Source organism: Silene latifolia, chromosome 10 (assembly GCF_048544455.1).
Source record: "Silene latifolia isolate original U9 population chromosome 10, ASM4854445v1, whole genome shotgun sequence".
Lineage (NCBI taxonomy): Eukaryota > Viridiplantae > Streptophyta > Magnoliopsida > Caryophyllales > Caryophyllaceae > Silene > Silene latifolia.
In genome coordinates, this window is record NC_133535.1 from 119595946 (window position 1) to 119618906 (window position 22961).

The 22961-nt window shown below is 38.7% G+C and overlaps 1 protein-coding gene across 1 annotated transcript; it reads right to left on the reverse strand.

Moving 5' to 3' along the window:
* Positions 1 to 6669: 6669 nt before the first annotated feature.
* On the reverse strand, positions 6670 to 8980 carry LOC141608117 (uncharacterized). Its single transcript, XM_074427471.1, has 4 exons — positions 8646 to 8980; positions 7742 to 8492; positions 7374 to 7632; positions 6670 to 7286 (listed from the first exon to the last, which is right to left on the reverse strand). The coding sequence occupies exons 1-4, from the start codon at positions 8978 to 8980 to the stop codon at positions 6670 to 6672; spliced, it is 1962 nt and encodes a 653-aa protein (XP_074283572.1).
* Positions 8981 to 22961: the final 13981 nt, after the last annotated feature.

The following is a 22961-nucleotide window of genomic DNA, read 5'->3' on the forward strand; positions in this document are numbered from 1 at the left end:
TAGGAGCATAATCAAGCCTAAAACATGTCCCTATGCATTCATTTAGGAGATGAGTTGAGTTGGAGCTTGGAAACTACTAATTTGAGGTGCGCATTTAAGTGAAGTAGCTAGGCGAGCAAAGGAAGAGCTTCAAACTACTAGTATCTAATTTGAAGAGCCATATCTCAAGTTCTACAAATGATAATCAGGTGATTCCAATTGGAGGTGAAAGCTTATCCTCTTAGCTTTCCAACGCCACAAAATCGCTTGGCTCGGACAAGTAATGAAGAAATGGCGGCCATTTGAAGTTCAGTGCGCAAAGTAGGAAATTACGCGCTGAAGCTCTCGATCGAGAGCTCTGTAATATACACATTTCGATCGACCTCTTTACATTTCGAATGACCAGCTACTCTTTTGGATCGACCACCTTGAGCCCTTAATGTGTTCGATCGAGGTCCTTATCATTCGATCGAGAACTTTCGCTGAGGAAACCTCTCGATCGAACAACTTTATGTTGTTCGATCGAGCTAATCGAGTCGGACGCGGCTTATTTTATGTCGAGACTATCCTATATTTAGTTTTATCGTATAATAAATATCTTTTCTACTATATAAGAGATAATTAGGTTAGAATAAGGGGGGGGGGACTTCTTCCATCACTTTTTCCTTATCATTCAACCTCATATCACGTTACTTTGCTCTCTCTATTATTCCGGATCTCATACTTCTGTAATTCCTATTCTCTCTTCTCTAGTAATTTAATTATAGTTTTAATTCTTAATTACATCTTCTCTTGATTCCTTTACTCGCTTGATTGCATTCATTCGTTTATTAGAATTAACTAGTTTATGTTATTTCTATTAATTCATCTTATTGCTATGTCAAAATTAGTTATTTCAATTATTTCTATTAGTTCTATTAATATCATGCGTAGCTAATAACCTTTTTGCTAGGATTTAGGGGAGCCATGGCGGATTTGTAGTAATGTTTTAATTAGATCTGGTAGTTTTCATGTGAGAATTTTTAATCATAGCATATAATGGTAATTGATTAGTTAAATGCATGCGACTCATTAATTAATCCGGTAGAATTCAGACCTAGATCGAAAGATTGGAATGAATTAAGACCTGCTATAAACAATAGACTACCCTAATCAGAGCGAAAGCTATTTAGGAAGAATCTAGGGTGGATAGCAGACCGAAAGGACCTTTTCACTACCCTTCTCACTAGAGACTGACTAGACCTTACCTTTAACTGAGTTGCAAATCTGTTAATGACGGTTCTTAACTGGGTTCGCAGATCTGTTGCTTTTCTCATGTTTATGTTGGCACTTGTAGCATTGAATCATAATTGGTAAACTCTAACCTGGATCGAAAGATTGGAAAGAGTGAGACCCGCTACAACACATTAGAATACTCTAATGAGAGCGAAAGTTAAGTTAGTAGTATTTTAGGGAGAATTGAGACCGAAAGGAGATATTCACTGCCCCTTAGACTGAGACATGTGACTGACTTGTGACCTATAAACCTTATACACCATGGTGAACCGACAATCCTAGCTATTTCCTCTTTATTGTTTAAGTCATAATTTTCTTACTACCTTAGCTTATTTCTTATTCTTATTGCTTTAGTTAGTTTAGTTTTATTATCAACTTAAACCCCCTAATTCAGTGACTCGGACGGACTTAGTTGAGCAAGTAGAAACAATAGCCTCCCTTGGAGATCGACCCTACTTACCGCTGACTTCAGTTAGTAGTACTTAGGTATTTATTTTTGATACTAAAACGACGGTATCAAATTTTGGCGCCGTTGCCGAGGAGGCAACAAATTTCTGTTTGTTTTTACTTAGTTTGTCTTTTATCTCAGGGAACTTCTGTTCCTTGTGACCGTTCTTATAATTCTCTGTGTTAGTTACCCATATACCCTTGCTGGAGGGGATCTCATGGATGATCTTTTGAAAGAATTTTCTCACGAGTTCCTTGCCTTGAGCCATTTGGATTACGATCCATGTGTAGAGGTTTTTGCAGGTGATTCTTGGGAAGCTCAAGTGGATGCTGTAGAAGCAGCTCTGTTGGGTAATGGGTACGATTACACCGCAAGTCATGAACTTGATGATAAAAAAGATGGAGTATCTGCTAGGGTGAAAATTTATGAGCACATTGGTCTTTTTCTTTTAGAAAAACCTCTTGTATCTTCAATAAATGATTCTCCCGTATTGCCTTTTAATCGGTTTAAAGATGACAAAGAAGCTAAATCCTTGCATATCATGTAATATAAATTTGCATAAGTATGACATTTAATTGCTTATTGCCTGCATACATTCGGGTTGGTGGCCGGTTATCACATGTAGGAGAATACTTGCAACTCCCTTTCTATTTCATTTTACCCATTAGCTTCACATTAGCCAAAAATTGCCTTTTTTACCCTTTACCTACAATCTAAAACTTAGCCTACCTTGTCAAGCTAGTTTAGTAGTTTTTGTGGTATATTATTATTGCGTCAATTTTGGTCTGTCTTATTGAATGAGGTTGGTAGAATGAATGAAAGGAGGAAATAAAATATTTCGAAAAAAAAAAGAAAAAAAATCAGAAAAGAAGAATGCCGAAAAAAGAAAACAAAAGAAAAGAAAGAAAAAAAATGAAAGTTGAATTGGTAATTTACTCCTATATATTATTTTATATCTTATGAGGAGTTGTGTATTTGGGTTAGTGAAGTTGTATGTCTAGTTGAATTAATGGCATTTGTGCTTAATTTTAGAAGTGGATTGGAATTCGATATGTTTCAATTGGTTTTGATAGGATACTAGCTTGGCTCTTAACCTCTCATTCCCAAAATGTTTTGCCTCTTCTTACCCATAGCCTCACTTATCCAAATTATTGCAAGTATTTGGCATGTGATAGGACCTTGATTGGATGGAATGTATGTGTACGGTAGCTAGAATTTCTTATCATACTAAATTGCATGCATGTTTATGTAAGTCGTAGTTTAGGTGAGCGACTACTATTTTTCTCCTCTTACACATAAATATATGCTTACCCTTGCTTTGTTGAGAGAGATTGACCCGCGAGAATCCAATTTTGAAGGTCTTGCAAGGTCGACGGTTCAGCTACTTTTATAAACATCTCTATAACTCGTTTGCATTGACAACATTGTTGTTTTGTTAATTTATTGCACTAAATTGGTTTAGGTGGACGATTTGTAGCTAACTCTGAGGTTAACTCTGTTCCATTAGTTAGTTGCATTTAGTTTGCTTGGGGACAAGCAAAGGTTTGGTTTGGGTATGTTTGATGTGTGCATTTTGTATAGGCATTTTGTACTTTATTTGCAAACATTTCTATGCATATTTAGTAGTATTTAGCTACAAATGTCCCCCGAATAGTCTACTTTGGTTTGTCTTGTATTATTTGCATGTATGAACCGGAGAGGAGCATAATCAAGCCTAAAACATGTTCCTATGCATGCATTTAGGAGATGAGTTGAGTTGGAGCTTGGAAACTACTAATTTGAGGTGCGCATTTAAGTAAAGAAGCTAGGCGAGCAAAGGAAGAGCTTCAAACTACTAGTGTCTACTTTGAAGAGCCATATCTCAAGTTCTACAAATGATAATTAGGTGATTCCAATTGGAGGTGAATTCTTATCCTCTTAGCTTTCCAACGCCACAAAAATAGCTTGACTCGGACAAGTAACAAAGAAATGGCGGCCGTTTGAAGTTCAGTGTGCAAAGCAAGAAATTACGCGCTGAAGCTCTCGATCGAGAGCTATGTAATATATACATTTTGATCGACCTCTTTACATTTCGAATGACCAGCTACTCTTTTGGATCGACCACCTTAAGCCCTTAATGTGTTCAATCAAGGTCCTTATCATTCGGTCGAGAACTTTCGCTGAGGAAACCTCTCGATCGAACAACTTTATGTTGTTCGATCGAGCTAATCGAGTCGGACGCAACTTATTTTATGTCGAGACTATCCTATATTTAGTTTTATCTTATAATAAATATCTCTTCTACTATATAAGAGATAATTAGGTTAGAATAAAGGGGGGGGGGGGGGGACTTCTTCCATCACTTTTTCCTTATCATTCAACCTAATATCACGTTACTTTGCTCTCTCTCTTATTCCGGATCTCATACTTCTGTAATTCCTATTCCCTCTTCTCTAGTAATTTAATTATAGTTTTAATTCTTAATTACATCTTCTCTTGATTCCTTTACTCTCTTGATTGCTATCATTCGTTTATTAGAATTAACTAGTTTATTTTTTTTATTTTTTTTTGTGAAAGGTAAGATTTCATTAAGCACATAACAAACTATTACAAACTAATACAATTTCCACAAACATCAGAAATCACCTATAAAGGAGATTTCAATTCAAAAAGCTAACCCTACTCAACCAATCAACATCTCTACGATCATACACATGAGTAAGCCTAGCCTTAAGCCTATGTTTAAGCATCTGCCTGATCTGATGTATCAAAACTTCAGGCCTAAGCAGACTGCCTTCAACACGAACACAATTCCTCTGCATCCAGATGGAGTAAACTGCTGCCATAAAAGCACACATCATTACCTTCTACTGGACACCAGACCTTACCTGATTCCAAATTCCTGCAAATAATGCCCCAGCAGAGAACACTACTTGGACATCATCAGCCATCACCTTGAGAATACGCTGGCTGTAGAGGCACTGCTGAAATAAGTGTTCATGAGTCTCAACAGCAATCCCACACAACAGACATTGATCATCCTGAGAAATCCCTAAGGCAAACAGTTTAGCCTTTACCTGTAGAGCTTCTCGTGCAATCAACCAACCAACAAAGCTATGTTTAGGAATATTCCAGTCACTCCACACATATTTATCCCAAGAAACAACCTGGAACTTAGTCCTTAACAACTCATAGCCACTACTCATTGTGTAACCCTTAGCATCAAGCATCCAATGACCATCCTGGTAACCTGCATTCAATTTATCTCTCACCTTACAGACTGATTTCCATCCCCAACTAATATCACCAGAGGACGTATAATCAGACCAGGGTGTACCTTTTAAGTAGACTTGGTGAACCCACTTAACCCATAGCTTATCAGGGTTACAGTAAATCCACCACACCAACTTACCTATGGCTGCAACATTCCATGAGTAACTATCCCTAATACCCAGTCCAGCCTCAGTTTTAGGAGCACACACCTTATCCCAGCTCACAAGAGGAACTCTCATCAATTCACTTTTGCCATCCCAAAGATAACTTCTACAAATGGCATTTAGTCTATTAAGCACACCTTTTGGAATGATAAAAATGTTGACCTAATAATTATATAATGCCGTTAACACTGAATTAACAAGCACCAACCTGCCAGCATACGAGAGTTTCTTTGAGCCAAAACTTCTGATTCTACTGATAAGCTTCTCAACTAGAATCTGACCTTCTACTTTTTTCATTCTCCCAGCAGTGATGGGAACTCCCAAGTATGAAAATGGAAGTCTACCCTCAGAAAACCCAGCCACTTGCAAGATATCCTGCTTCACCCCAGCATCTACTCCATTGAAATAGGCACTAGTCTTGGAAGGACTCATGAGCAAGCCTGAGGCTTTAGAGAACGTAGCAAAGGCCCTCAGCAGCACCATTATAGAAGCAACATCCCCTCTACTAAATAATAACAAGTCATCAGCGAACATGAGGTGGGATAGCTTAAGAGGAGCACATAAGGGATGGTACTTGAACTTCATAGTGTCTGTAACATAGGTCAAAACCCTACTCAAATACTCCATTGCAATAGTAAAGAGGAGAGGGGACAAAGGATCACCTTGCCTCAACCCCTTTTCCCCTTTGAAAAACCCAAACATATCTCCATTAAGCACCAAAGAGTAGGTTGCAGTTCTTACACTCTCCATTACCAGACCAATGAACTGTCCAGGAAAGTTCAAAGCTATCATCATCTCCTCCAAGAAGCTCCAACTCACAGAATCATAAGCTTTCTTTAAGTCAACCTTGAGAAGAAATCTAAGGGAGACAGACTTCCTATTGTACATTCTGATTATATCCTGACAGATTAAGATATTTTCAACAATACTCCTTCTTTTTATAAACCCTCCTTGGTTATCACTGATAATATGAGGGAGCACATCATACAATCTCTTGCACAACAATTTGGAGATGCACTTGTATACCACATTACAACAAGAGATAGGTGTAAATTGGGTAACATTCTGTGGTATTTCACATTTAGGAATAAGTGTAATAAGGGTGTGGTTAAGCTGTTTAAGCATTTTCCCAGAGTGGAAAAAATCCTGGATAGCAACACACACAGTCCCTCCCACAATATCCCAAGAATCTCTAAAAAAGGCACTAGTGTATCCATCAGGCCCTGCAGCCTTATGGACAGGAATAGAGAACATAACCTCCTTGATTTCCTTATCAGTGATAGAGGTCATCAATAAAACCTGGTGATCAGAAGTACAGCACCTACCCATTTGAACAACAGACTGACTAATAGGAATAACATCATCAGAGGATCCAAGAAGGGAAGTATAAAATTCCAGAAAAGCACCCTGGATTGCTGCAGGTTCATCACAAATTTTACCAGTAGGATCCTCAATTCTTAACACTTTATTTCTTACTTGCCTGCCTTTGATTATACTATGAAAATATTTTGTATTATTGTCCCCCATATCAACCCAAGTAGCTTTTGATTTTTACAAAAGAAATTCATTGCAGGCTTTCTCCATCCACCTCACACTGCTAGATGCTTCAAGTTCTTGTTGTACCAAGTCAGAATTAAAAGGATCACCCCTAATTTGCTCCTGGATATACTCTAAATGCATTCTTGCCCTAGCAGTATTATTCTCAATGTCATTGAAGTTGGCACTACTGAGCTGCTTTAAAGGTCTCTTAAGAGCTTTTAATTTGCAGACCAGCTGATACATTCGGGTGCCATACCAATGCTTACTCCACACATTCAGAACACAGTTTTGAAACTCATCTGCCTGGCTCCACATATTTAAGTATTTAAAGCTTCGTCTCTTCCTATCCCAATTCCTATGTGTCTGCACCACACAAGGAGTGTGGTCGAAGATACCTTCAGGATAAAAGTGTGCATACATCTCACTATTATCATCAAGCCAGGTCTTGTTTACCAAAACCCTATCCAACCTGTTATACACCCTTGAGGAAACATCCTGTTTATTACTCCACGTATACAATGAACCCACAGCAGGACTATCAGTTATCCCACACTCAGCAATACAAGCATTAAAATCATCCATTTCCTCAGGAGTACTATAACCACCTAATCTCTCAGAGGCCACTAAAACTGTGTTAAAATCACCACAAACCACCTAAGCCCCTTTAATACTTCTTCTAAAACCAGTTAAATGTGCCCACAAATCTTTCCTCTCACCCACATCATTCATAGCATAAACCATAGTGAGATGAAAACCATACCCAGTTCCTATATCAGTGATATGCAAATGAATAAACTGAGCATGATAGGCAAGAATTTGGACTTTAAAAAGGGCAAGATTCCATAATACCCAAATCTTCCCACCTTTATGAAGATGAGTATTAGTAGTAATACACCACTGAGCACATAAATTAGTCCTAACAGTATTTAGAGACAAAGGCTTCACCTTTGTCTCAAGGAGACCAAATAGACCTATCTGATTATGATAAAGGAACCATTTAATACTATTTTGCTTAGATAGGCTATTTATTCCCCTAACTTTCCAAAAACCGAAATTATGCATTACCCCCAGAAGGAGGTAATACACTACCAATTATTCCAATTCCTACTTTAGGTGTCGCAGTATTAAGGTTTTCCATAAACGAATCATGACCAAGCTTACTCTGACCCTTATCCAGCAGTTCTTGCCTACTCAGCCTGATGACATTCCTTGCAGGAGTATGTGCCATGTGATATTTCCCATTCCTACTCCAAGAAACTTGAAACGCATTAGGTTTCTCAACAGGCGTGACCAATTCCTCTGGGGGATTGATAACAGGAGGAGTCACTGGTAAAGAAGCAACCTTTGTAGCTTGTTTCACTTTTGGCCTCCACTCTTGTTTCTTCCCATTACCCTTGCCTGATTGAGGAACAGAGGCAGTCTGAGGCTTCTTACACTTACTGGTTTCATGACCAATTCCATTACATTTCTTACATAGAATTGGCTTCCATTCAAAATCCACCTTCAGACTAACCACTATCCCATCCTCGTCCAAGAATTTGACTTTCTCAGGAATAGCCCTGCCAAATGGCACTTCAACCATCACACGAGAAAACCCAAGCCTAGTCTTCTCCTCAGTCGCAGCATCACTTCGAATAAACTTCCCCAACAACCCTGCAATCTTAGGTAAGCATTTTCCCCAAAATTTTAGCGGGAGGTTGTGAATCTTTACCCATACAGGAACTTCCTTAACCTCTTCTTTCACCAGGTTAACATTAGCAATCCAAGGACGAACAATAAGGGGCTTATTGTCGAACAGGAAGTGCCCTAGCTTTAAGACAAGATCTTTAGCAGCACTGGTAGAGAACCGAACAAGGAAAACCCCATTCGGGAGGAAAGAGACTTTGTCAATAGGAAATTTAGCCCAAATCCTCCGAATGAAGCCATCCAACACCTCAACCGGAGAATTCGCACCCAAAACAAAGCAAAAGACAGAGTCTTTCTAATACTCAAGTTCATCCTTAACATCATCTTCTGTAAATTGGAGTAGATCCGCAGGTTCTTCTTCAATAGAAAACAGTTGCTTCTTCCCCTTCCTTTTCCGCTGAACTTCCCATTCCGCTTCCTCAGGAATCAGAGAATCCAGGTCATAAGAAGGGATCCCAACAACTTCATTCACACTTTTCGTTTTTGTAACCTCAGAACTACCTGGACCACCCACAACCACCGTAGGAACAGGAACAACAGTGGTAGGGACGGTCTCATTATTTGATATTTTTGTGTTTTTATTTAATCCAGAGACTAGAGTGGGAAATTGCTCTACGTTAGAGCAGTCAATCGACATTTTTAGGGTATTTTCAAGGTTTAAGAATCGCCTTTTCTTTCTTTTTGTTTCTCACTCTATCTCTTCATTTTTTGGTTGACTCAATCTCCAATAATTATTAATTCATCTTATTGCTATGTGAAAATTATTTATTTCAATTATGTTATTTCTATTAATTCATCTTATTGCTATGTCAAAATTAGTTATTTCAATTATTGTTATTAGTTCTATTAATATCATGTGTAGCTAATACCCTTTTTGCTAGGATTTAGGGGAGCCATGGCGGATTTGTAGTAATGTTTTAATTAGATCTGGTAGTTTTCATGTGAGAATTTTTAATCATAGCATATAATGGTAATTGATTAGTTGAATGCATGCGACTCATTAATTAATTCGGTAGAATTCAGACCTAGATCGAAAGATTTGAATGAATTAAGACCTGCTATGAACAATAGACTACCCTAATCAAAGCGAAAGCTATTTAGGAAGAATCTAGGGCGGATAGCGTACCGAAAGGACCTTTCCACTACCCTTCTCATTAGAGACTGACTAGACCTTACCTTTAACTGAGTTGCAAATCTGTTGTTGACGGTTCTTAACTGGGTTCGCAGATCTGTTGCTTTTCTCATGTTTATGTTGTCACTTGTAGCATTGAATCATAATTAATAAACTCTAACCTGGATCGAAAGATTGGAAAGAGTGAGACCCGCTACAACACATTAGAATACTCTAATGAGGGCGAAAGTTAAGTTAGTAGTATTTTAGGGCGAATTGAGACCGAAAGAAGATATTCACTGCCCCTTAGACTGAGACATGTGGCTGACTTGTGACCTATAAACCTTATACACCATGGTGAACCGGCAATCCTAGCTATTTCCTCTTTATTGTTTAAATCATAATTTTCTTACTACCTTAGCTTATTTCTTATTCTAATTGCTTTAGTTAGTTTAGTTTTATTATCAACTCAAACGCCCCAATTCAGTGACTCAGACAGACTTAGTTGAGCAAGTAGAAACAATAGCCTCCCTGTGGAGATCGACCCTACTTACCGCTGACTTCAGTTAGTAGTACTTAGGTACTTGTTTTTGGTACTAAAACGACGGTATCAGAAGTGTTTGTGGAACAGTTGCTTTTGACATTGTTGTATTTTATCTTATATTAATTATATAGTGAACTGGCCCCGTTGTTGTTTTGTAAATCTGTGGTGATCCATTTGGGGATGGTGAGGAGATTGTGACAGGTGATGGTTGTCTTTAGCTGCGGGGACGAGATCGGATGTCATCACTTCGAGTCTACCTTCCGCTGTTACGAGTTTAGCTGTTTTGATTTCAGTTGTTTTTGAGATTAGTAAACATTTCTTTTGAGTTGGTTTTGAGACAATGTAATCGTTAACTTTATATACTTTAATAAATGTTTTGGAATAGTTACTTTTGATATACTAGCCTCGGGCAACCGAGACGGTAAGAGTCTTCATGCTAGGGTGGTCCTTGGTAAGGCACCTTGGTATGTGAGGGTGTTACATGGGCAATCGTCGGAACATTAAGCTCGAATTCTATGAAATTAATAATCACCTTCGAGTCAGTTTAAATAATGAGCCAAGTTATATGACGTTCTAAAGCTTCATCAAACCAATTCTTAGGGCCATTAATTCTGCTCGCATAACATTCGCTTTACCCAATTTCTCCGTGAACGCTTCCAAGATTTGACATGAAGAATCTCGAATAATACCATACCCATGGCCCCAGCAACACTTGGGTTGCCCTTCGAAGCCCCATCCATAATCAAAGCTAAACAATGCTCAGGATGAGCGAGCCATCGGACAAAAATTTCTTGACTTCTTCGTTCTGTCGTCCCAATTCCAGCCTCCATACTCTTGTTAACATTAATCACTTCCCAAATTCATTGCCTAAAAAACGTATACGTATTCTAGGAAATCTCATCAAACACTCGACAATTTCTCCACCTCCATAACCACCATACCGCAAAAGCCAAATTTGAAGGCCAATTTTCGAGGTCATGTCCGATAAGTTGTATACAACCCAATCACGGATAGTTGTACTATTAAAGAGGGTGGGTAAGTAATGTATTATCCAATCACAGAAAATTAATTACTTAATAATGAATACCTTGATGAAAGGTTTGACATATAAGAGTAATGATTACAGAGGTACTCTTTTATCCCATTGATTATATATATATATATATATATATATATATATAGGAATGGGATCATGTGAGTACACACTATCTTTTTGAGGATTGAGGATTTCATTACAATATCACAGGTTGTTCAATACAATATCACAGGTTATTCGAAACAATATCACACGAAAAAAAGCAGTTGTGCAAAAAAAAAAAAATTTTTTTTTTTCAAAAAAATTTTTTTTTTTGGACAAGTCTATTTTTTTTTCATGATATTGTATTGAAGAACCCGTGATATTGTATTCACTAATCCTCAATCCTCAAATATTTAGGAGTTCTCACCGGATCCCGACTCTATATGATAATTGCAAACCTCAGTGTAACAAAATGATAATTGCAAACCCCCCTCTAAACCTCTCTTAAACGACAAACTTACATTGTTCCCTAATGTGGAAGACTTTCATACTCGTTTAAGTCCAATCAATTCTGATTGTTCTTCTTCAATGTCTATGAACTCGTAAATTGAACGCACATGAAGAATACGAGCTATTATGAAAAGAATACGAGTTACTATGAAAAGAATACAAGCTTAAATTTAACAATAAATCTCACTTTAGACGGACAATATCCGTCTAAAGTTGTAGACAGTTCAAATATGTGACCACTTACATAAAAATACAAACAACAAGTGGGATGGTGGGGGTTACTATTCATGCAAAAATGAGATTATTTGACATGTCCACATCTATATACGGATATACCCGTCTACAATGAGACTAATTGTAAACTTAATTGTAATGTACTTTCAAAAATACGAGCTACTATGAAAAGAATACGAGCTATTTTTTTTTTTTGCGAAAAAGGTGTGAGAATTTGATTAACAAAACTCGAGTTTGTAGAGTACATTAAGGGGGCGGGTTAGGGAACAAAGTTACAGTAGCCAAATCAATTTTACAAATAGAATCAACAAAATCCTGTGTACTATGCCAACTAAAGGATCCGTCACACGGACCGATCTTGGAGCTAGAATCGAGCGAGGGAGTCAGCTAACAAGTTGGTTATTCTTCCTTCGAATAGGATCTTCAAAAATGGATAGACTCTTAAGTGTTCCCTGCACTACGTGACAAAATTATCAAGGGGCCCAATGGGGTGATGTTAGAGCAAATAAAAGTCACAGCAACTTTACACTTTACAATCTGAGCTAATGACATAAGTATCCTTGGACTCGATCGCGTACTTAATTTCATTCCTAATGGAAAATAAAGTTCACATGCAAAGAATACGGGCTATTATGAAATGAATACGAGTTATTATGAAAAGAATACGAGCTTAAACTTAATTGTAATGTACTCTCAAAAATACGAGCTACTATGAAAAGAATACGAGCTTAAGCTTTCAAAAATGCTTGGAGATGTAATTTTTAATTGTCTTTCCAAAGCCATTTGATAAGGGTAAAGTCATGTCCCTTAAATAAAAGTAATTCTAACTCGGTACATACTAATATTCAGCGATAAGTAAGGGTATCGTATCCACAGAGAGGCGGTAATAGTCTAGTTTGCTAATTCTTTAATCTGTCTTAAAGTAACAATTTTCTTGAAGGTTGGTGATGGGTGATGTCATCGGGTCACATCCAATCAAACACATTTATAATACTCAACAAACAACTAGTTAGCGGTAAGTCGAGGTCGATCCATGGGACGGTGTGCTTTGGGTTCTAAGTCTATCTATCTCAATTTATGCTAGTGTCACAATTTGTTTGGGTTTGTAGTTGTGTCTAGACTAATGCAAACAATAAAGTAAAGCAAACAATAAAAGAGGGATGTAAACAAATGATAAAAAGTACTAGGATATCATGGGGTCATAGGGGATTCATGGTGTTGATCATACAAACATGTTTACAAAGTTGCAAGCAATTAGTGTTGTGGGGGAACCGAGTTGGTTTATGTCTTACGGTTCTTAGGAAGGGTTGGGTCCCGGAGCCGAATCGATTAGATTGTACAACACCTATAAGTCGACTTACTTTCCTCCTAATCAACTTTTATGCATGGTCTAACAAGACTCGAGTTGGTTTATATCTTACAAGTCAAGTTGAATAGATAAGAGATGGTTGTAAATGCAAGGATTCATAGGCTTGGCATTTCATCAAACATAACATGTGCATAAAGTTGACATCACAACAAGCAAGCAATTTGATTATGAAAACATATTAGATTAAGCATGAATCAATCCCATGTTGGTTTCCCCTAATTACCCACTAATCCTAGCTAAAAGACTACTCATTCATTATCAAGTTTAACATGCTAACAAGGTTGTCAATCATATTAACAAGGTAAAACATGATGAACAAGTAAGAAAGATTAACAATAATTAAAATAAGGATTAAGAGGATTATACCTATGGAGATTCCAAAACAATAATGCAAAGAATAATAGAAGAAACTTGATGATTGATGGAAGGTTGTCAATCTCCCAATAATAACCCAATAATCTTCAATTACCCAATAATAAACTTGAATAATAAACTTGAACAATAATTATGAAAAGATTAATGTGTAATTTGTGGAAAGATTAAAGAGTAATCTATTCTAATCTACTCCTAATCTAATCTAAGAGGAATTTCTAATAAGAGAGCTTGTGTCTAATCTAATGAAAACTTGATAAAAGGATCCCCCTTGATTATTTACAAAATGGGGTATTTATAGTAGAAATTAGGTGGATGCATTAGGGTTAACTAAGGGCTAAACTAGTAATTACACTTTTGAGATTTGAGCAGGGAGACGCCGGTATTATACGAAGGAAGGGCTTCTTTCTTTGAAGCTTGAAGAAACGAATTTGTGCTGGACTGGAATCCGTGCGTATTGGTGTCGGGACGGGCGGATTGTAGCAGGGGAAGACGGGCGGATTTGGGTGAAGACGGCCGGATTATGGTGGCTGCTGCCCGGGCGTCTTTGGAGGAAGACGCACGGATTGTGCTGTGGAGGACGGGCGGATTCAGGAGAAGCCGCACGGATTGGAGTGCTATCTCGTTTTCTCTTCCATTCTTCCCTTTCCTTCACCCCCATTTTATTCTTGTGGGATTGGTCTTTAGTTCTCGCTTCCTCTTCATACTAGTCCATCAAATATCGTCAAATAGCTTCCAAATATGCACGAAAGACGGGAATTTCCGCTTTATTATCTCCTTTTCTATAAAACATATGAAATGCGATAGAAAAGCAAATAGGAAGGTTTTGACGGATAAAATGGCCATGAAATGCTATAATAGTATGCAAAATAGGCTCAATTAGGGGACTAAATGTGCGCAAATAATGTTCACATCAAATATCCCCAAACCGAACCTTTACTCATCCCGAGTAAAGAGGTGACAAAAACTAGACCTTTATTTAAACTATCCTAATAACATAACCGATGTGAGACAATTAGCGGGTCTCACTCCGCCCCTTCAACTCACAACAAGACAACCATGAGGTAGGATGCCTTCTTGTAAGGCAAGGTGGGTCTTGCCAAAATGGCGACACATCCAAACATTAAGCACACAAAATCAAGTAATGGATGCATCTACAAAAGGAATAGCCACTTCCTCATCAAGTGGCGGAGGCAACTAAAAGAGAACAAATTTAAGAGCATATAATCCTTCACAAATACTAGTTCAACAAATTACTAAGGCTAAGAGGATGGCACTAAATCACCTCCAAATGGTGTTAAACTAGACTACTTTCGTCCTCAATTTCCAAATGTTTTCGTCAAGAGCAATCGGATGGTGGTGGAATGATGATCCCTATGATGCTAGTAGCATATGACATGACAAGTCTCGAATTCTCTACAAAAGTAAAGGTCATGGATCGTCCCAGGCTCGACAAAGTGGCTTGACAAAAAGGCTTTTTGGGAATGAAATTCTCAAATCGTTATAAACAAAGGGTGGATATGACTAGTATTCAAAAATTGACCTCATTCAACTTTCACATTTCAAAAATTTAAGATGGGGTTTGTCCCTTTCGGGCTAGTGTCCTTTGCTTTCGCCAATCGCTTATTAGGCAACTGGTTAACCTCTAGACAATAGCTTTTCGGGGTGATAGTCACTCTGTCTCTGGGCGGTCGAATTCACAACCGTGTGGGGGCCCAATTCAATGGATCCCTCTCCAAAGCACATCGAAGTGGTACGCCTCCATCAAAACAACTAAATTTCTCAACATTTCATAACATTTGAGGTTTCCTTAGCAATAAATTACTTCCACATAACAAAATTTTCGAAATGAGCACTTCAAGCTTATTGATAGAAAGTATTTTTGGGTTGCCTTACCACAAAGTCAATCAAGGTCACCTAGACAAGTTAACCAAGTCCACATCGCATCACGGGGTTGGAAAGGTGGCTCACATGCAAACCCTTGACTAGGCTTTGGGTCATGGGTCAAAAGACACTAGTATGACACAATCTAGGGTGTACCATTCTAGCAGGCAAAGTCTTAAGTTGAAAAAGTATTTGTAATGGCTTAGTTGCTCTTGTCAAAGTTCTCAATTAGGCACTTTTCAAAATATTTTATCCAAATGCAACTATATGCCATGATGCAACTATTATATACATCCTAATGCAAGTGATTTTATCAACTAATATGACATATAAACTAAATGCAAGTCATAAGTTCACATTGTTATACCGCATCAATCAAAATAAAGCCACATAGTCATTAACATAAAGAGGAAAAAGGAGATTGGAAAGATCATACCATGCGGTCTTCAATATCCTCATGTTTCGGATGTGGCGTAGTCAATCAATGTGAACAAGGATAGAACAAACATAATATATACAAAATATATACAAGACTACCCTACAAAAGGAAATGAACTTGTTTTTGGTTTTTCAAATTTTCAATTTTTTATGGTTTTTGATTTTATGAAATTAAAGGACATATTTTTGTGATTTTTAGAAATTTTTCAATTTTTATCATTTTTGGAATATAAATTCCCATCCCCCACTTTATTTTGGACATTGTCCTCAATGTACATGTAGGAGTAGGAATGAAAAAGAAATACATGTTTTGGATTTTTGATTTTTTGAAATAAAGTACAAATGCAATGATATGATATGAATGAATGCATGCTCTAACTAAATGTAATTCTATATGACATATATAACAAATGAATGCAATCTAAACTATACTATATGATGCATGATTTCTAGTAAACTGTGGTCACTTATGATCAAACCTTCCCAAACCGATTTAAACACTATTTCTAGTGTAGAAAAGAATAGGTTTGGCCATTAGTGACTATGCATGAATTCTAATCTATATGCTCCTATCTACGTGAATCATGTGAGATATAATACAATGCAAACTACAATATATGAACTAACTAATGTAAATGCAATATGAAAAATAATACAAATGCATACGAAGACTACACTAAATGCAATGTATATACAAAAGAGAGGGGGAGAGATGGGTATCATACAAATGGAGGTGGTGAGGTAGGCCTCTTTCACTCGTCATCCTCCTCATCTTGGTAGCCATATTGGTGAGAGCTCCCGGCTTGGTCATACCCTCTTGGTTGGCCCCAATACCCTCCTTGGTCAAATTCTTCCCCTTGACCCGAGTACCCTCCACCTTGGCTAGAATGCCCTCCGCTGTCGCGATCCCAAGCTTGGTTCCCTTGATTAGGGAACAAGAGCTCCGGTTGTGCCCAAGAGGGCTTAGGACCATTGGGGTCGACATACCCTTGTTGAGACATGTTATAGTATTGGGGGTAAAGGGCCAAGTAGTTGTCGACCCTCCCTTCATATACTCCGAGGTCCACTCTATTCATGAGTGCCATCAAATCATTAATACCCGGGGTATTGGGGATTGCCGGCCTAAATTCGGTATACGGGGTAGTGTATGGTGGGATAGGTACATAGGAGGGTGGGCGAATAGGACTTCCCGGTGCTCCACGAGGTATTTAGCGGTGCGGCTCTTCCCTTTGAGGGGGATTGTCAAGAATTTGGATATCAAGGAGGTAGCTTGGTGGAGGCGAATATGGGCTCAATATTGGGTCAATGCCCGGTATCTTCCAACCTTCAAGGATGATTGAAGTGCATCCTTTGGTGTACCACTCTACACTCCCGTCTTGAGTGTAGTTACACCATCGGTGATGGTTGAAGATGGTGTGCTCATCAATCAAAGTCCTCCCCTCAAGAGGAGTATAGGTCCCTCGGGCATTGAACCCGGGACAAAGGTGGTGGGCCAAAATAGTAATTAGACCTCCCATCACGAAGGTCTTGAGTTGGGTGGTCCCTTGAGCAAAATCATGAAACCTAGTAAGTATCTCAAGTGGCGTATTGAAGTTATAACGCCTCACTGCTCGAACATTCAAATAGGATTCAAGAAAAGTTAAATCGATGAGAGTACACCTATCTTGTTCGTACCTCCCATTGATGGTACCGGCCACAAAGCACTCGGTGAATCGAATCACCGGATGTTGGATGGCGAAGGTATGGCATTGCTTTGGATGGGTAAAATCCCTCCCGGAGATAGCCTTCCAAAGAAGGTCCACACCGAAATTATCGGGTTTTTCGGTATAGTTGGCGGGCACTTCAAGACCGAAAATGTAGGCGAATTCCTCAAGTGAAAGATGATGGTCTAGGTTGCACAACCTAAACTCCATGCCCACATTGGTGTGGGTATTCGTCAAAATGCGAAGGCTACTCAAGAATTCAAGGGTGAGACTAAGGTACGTCTCCTCATGGGCATGGAAAAGTTTCCCAATGCCAATACCATCAAAGAACATCTCGGTAGGGTACCTTATCTTAAGGATTTCCAACACCCTAATATCTACGAATTGAGTGGGTTCGTAGTTCTTACCTAGTAATTTGACGAAGTTCTTGCGGTGGTCATCGGATTCAAATAGCACCTCTTGGAAGTAGTCAAGTTGTTCAATTCCTCCCCTCATTATGGGTTGGGAGTTCCTTGGTAGCACTACCTCCCGTGGAATTGAAGAGGATGATCCCTTGCGTTTCTTTCCGGTGGATTCAACCAATTTCTTAGCCTTTCCCTTGAGGTTCATCAATGGCGCCATTTTGATGGGTGGAAGTGTTTTTGAGGGGGGGGGGTGTGTGATTTTGAGGATGGATATGAGTGTTTTAGGGTTTGATAAGGTAAAGAAATGAGGGAGAAAGGGGGTGATTATATAGAAGAAAGGGGGAATCCGAGCGGATAAGGGTGGGCCCTGTCGGGTTTATCCGAGAAAAATGGGACAATCCGGGCGGATTCTCTTCGGGACGGGCGTCTTGTGAGAATAGAAGATGGGCGTCTTGGCCTGAATCCGGGCGGATTCTGATGCAGGGATTTTTCCAAGTTGAGAGCAGGAAAAAGACAGGCGTCTTGGGAATTGGGACGGGCGTCTTGGATTAAATCCGCCCGGCTTCTGGTGCAACGCAAGATCTTGTTTTTAGATGACATACGGGACGGGCGTCCCGCGAAGAATACGGACGGCTTCTTTCAGGACGGGCGTCTTTGCTTGGATCCGCCCGTCTTCTGCTACAGCGTCAACCATTCTTCTGACGTGGGTCCTGGACGGGCGTCCAGGCCTTGGGACGGGCGTCTTCAGCTCCCTTTTCTTCCTTTTTCTTTTCTTTTCCTTGCAATAACATACCCTTTCACCGATTTTCCATTCCTCCTTTTCTTTTCCTGAAATTTGCTTATTAAAAATGTAAGATGACTCTCTGTCTCACCACTCTCATGCAAGAAATTAGATGCAAATGCAATAATGTACAATATTATACAAAGTAAAGGGTCCAAGAAATATCTTACAAATGGTGGTTTGAGATAGGACTCCACCAAACTAGTTCAAATCGTATAAGTTCTTAAACATAGAGCTCAAGGCTCTTAATAAGAGATCAAAAGCTTGTGAACAAGCTCCAAATAAGCATAAGTATGGATTTCTCAAATTGAATATGAAATTTGGCCAAGGAAGTTTGTCATATATCTTTTCTTTCACCTTGTCCTTGGCACTAGAGCTTTCCCGATGCTTCAAACCAATAAGCCCATGATTCTTGTCAACACTAGGCATGAAGTGTGGTTCATTTTCATCCGTAGACTTCCACTCACCAACTTCTTCTTCAATCTTGGTGATGATGATAGCATTTTGATTTTTCAATCCTTCCAAGGTGGAAGGAGAATTTTCATGGCATTGATGATCGAGTTCTTTAGAAGTTGTCATTGTGAGCGCCGAATCTTCACAAGTGGCTTCACGAGCAATTTTCTCTTTGAGCTTTTACACCAAGTAGCTCTTGTATGATACTTTGGCCTTTTGAACAAGATCTACCATATCCTCTTCAATGATCATTGGCTCCATGATAGGTGTCAAGTGGTCTTCACGAAGAATAAGGGAAGGACGTTCTTCTTCATGATAGGGTATCTCAAATGTCTCAAGGATAGCCTCCTCAAGCAAGGTGATATTACGAATCTATCCATTAGGCTCATCATCATTGTTGCTATCTTCATACGAATCATAGATGGGGGCTACATTCAACTCTTTCTCCAATGTCTCAACATTCACTTCAAAAGACACACCCTCATACTCACAAAGGTTAATAGTATTTGGCTTACTCAACCTCATGTCTTCCTCATCGAACACAACACTTTCATAGTCACAAGAGCTCAAGGATATTGGCTCTTCCCATTTCTCATTTTCCATATCAAAAGTTACTACTTCAAATTCGCATTCATGCTCAATGTCCAAAAAACGGTGGTAAGGAGTGGTTACTTGGGATTCTTTCAATTGGGCAATTTGAATCTCCAATTCCTCACCTTGGGCAACAATGCCTTGAAGAACATTGTCCCTCTTTTGCCTCTCCTCTATCATTTGTTTGAAGAATTTTTGTTGATCTCCCATCATTTGGAGAATCACATTTTGAATGGGTTCATCTTCTTGTTGTGGGTAAGTGTGAAAGTGGTTGTATTGTGGCAATTGAAACTCATTATGAAGTGGGTATTGAGTGGGTGGTTGTTGTGGATATTGGATGTGGTGATTTTGGTAGGAAAAATTGGGGTAGTAGTTAGCATTTTCATTGTACAAGTAGTAAGGTAGGTTTGTGTTGACTTGCTCCTCAAACTCCCCATACCCATAGTCATACTCAAAGAATCTACCACATACTCCATGTGTCAAGTCTTGAGCCATCATAGCTAAGACAAGGAAACAACTACAAGCATGGAAACTACAAGAAAACGGTAAAAACTCACCTTGAGGAACAAGTTCCTCAAAGGTAAAGCACAATTAAAATAGACAAACAAGTAAGAACTTAATCACATAGCACCATCCCCGGCAACGGCGCCATTTTGATGGGTGATGTCGTCGGGTCACATCCAATCAAACACATTTATAATACTCAACAAACAACTAGTTAGCGGTAAGTCGAGGTCGATCCATGGGACGGTGTGCTTTGGGTTCTAAGTCTATCTATCTCAATTTATGCTACTGTCACAATTTGTTTGGGTTTGTAGTTGTGTCTAGACTAATGCAAACAATAAAGTAAAGCAAACAATAAAAGAGGGATGTAAACAAATGATAAAAAGTACTAGGATATCATGGGGTCATAGGGGATTCATGGTGTTGATCATACAAACATGTTTACAAAGTTGCAAGCAATTAGTGTTGTGGGGGAACCGAGTTGGTTTATGTCTTACGGTTCTTAGGAAGGGTTGGGTCCCGGAGCCGAATCGATTAGATTGTACAACACCTACAAGTCGACTTACTTTCCTCCGAATCAACTTCTATGCATGGTCTAACAAGACTCGAGTTGGTTTATATCTTACAAGTCAAGTTGAATAGATAAGAGATGGTTGTAAATGCAAGGATTCATAGGCTTGGCATTTCATCAAATATAACATGTGCATAAAGTTGACATCACAACAAGCAAGCAATTTGATTATGAAACATATTAGATTAAGCATGAATCAATCCCATGTTGGTTTCCTCTAATTACCCACTAATCCTAGCTAAAAGACTACTCATTCATTATCAAGTTTAACATGCTAACAAGGTTGTCAATCATATTAACAAGGTAAAACATGATGAACAAGTAAGAAAGATTAACAATAATTAAAACAAGGATTAAGAGGATTATACCTATGGAGATTCCAAAACAATAATGCAAAGAATAATAGAAGAAACTTGATGATTGATAGAAGGTTGTCAATCTCCCAATAATAACCCAATAATCTTCAATTACCCAATAATAAACTTGAATAATAAACTTGAACAATAATTATGGAAAGATTAATGTGTAATTTGTGGAAAGATTAAAGAGTAATCTATTCTAATCTACTCCTAATCTAATCTAAGAGGAATTTCTAATAAGAGAGCTTGTGTCTAATCTAATGAAAACTTGATAAAAGGATCCCCCTTGATTATTTACAAAATGGGGTATTTAGAGTAGAAATTAGGTGGATGCATTAGGGTTAACTAAGGGCTAAACTAGTAATTACACTTTTGAGATTTGAGCAGGGAGACGCCCTTCTTTCTTTGAAGCTTGAAGAAACGAATTTGTGCTAGACTGGAATCCGTGCGTATTGGTGTCGGGACGGGCGGATTGTAGCAGGGGAAGACGGGCGGATTTGGGTGAAGACGGCCGGATTCTGGTGGCTGCTGCCCGGGCGTCTTTGGAGGAAGACGCACGGATTGTGCTGTGGAGGACGGGCGGATTCAGGAGAAGCCGCACGGATTGGAGTGCTATCTCGTTTTCTCTTCCATTCTTCCCTTTCCTTCACTCCCATTTTATTCTTGTGGGATTGGTCTTTAGTTCTCGCTTCCTCTTCATACTAGTCCATCAAATATCGTCAAATAGCTTCCAAATATGCACGAAAGACGGGAATTTCCGCCTTATTATCTCCTTTTCTACAAAACATATGAAATGCGATAGAAAAGCAAATAGGAAGGTTTTGACGGATAAAATGGCCATGAAATGCTATAATAGTATGCAAAATAGGCTCAATTAGGGGACTAAATGTGCGCAAATAATGTTCACATCAGTTGGTTAGTTGATTTCTATAACTAATTGCAAAGTAAATAAAGGTGAATTCAATAATATAAAAAGGTCTAGGGATCGGGTTCACTAGGTATATTATCCCGGGTGTGTGATTTAACTAATTAACATAGCAATTATATTGTTTAAGGTTATATGTCTGGTTGATACTATATACCCTTTAGATCTAAACTTAACATGCGATCGCTATAATTAAGCTAGTCAATTCAATTGTCGTAGCCTATATTAGTCTTAATCCGGTCGGCAATAATCCAAATATGCAAGACTAATTAACTAATCCTGGCCAGTAATTAATCAATTAGATTTAAGATAACAATTGAACAACAAAAAACAATTTAAATATTAATTCATTTAAACCTAGACATGGAGGAAACTTTGCCAGGTCAAGGATCAATTTAAACCTGCTTACTCTAATGGTCAATGGAGGACTAATGCAGGGAGATATACTATCTCTGAGGGTTACATTTGGTTTCAAGGAGATCAGGCCAAGGTTCCTTGGCATCCTGTTGTATGGAATCGTTTCAATGTGCCCAAGCATTCGTTTATTGGGTGGCTGGCTATCCAAGGAAGATTACTCACTAAGGATAGACTAGTGCGTTTTGGTGTTATTCAGGATGGTACTTGTGATATGTGTCTGGACCAGCCTGAAGATCAGTCTCATCTGCTATATCATTGCAGCTTCAGTAGATAATGATGGGCAATGCTTAAGGTCTGGTTGGGTGTTGCTCTGCCTGGCAGTGGGATTCTTGAATGGTGTAGCTCATGGAGATGTAGGTCCTTAATGAAAAAGAGGATTGTCAGTGCTGCTGTTTTGGCCTTGGTGTATCAACTGTGGAGGGTACGTAAT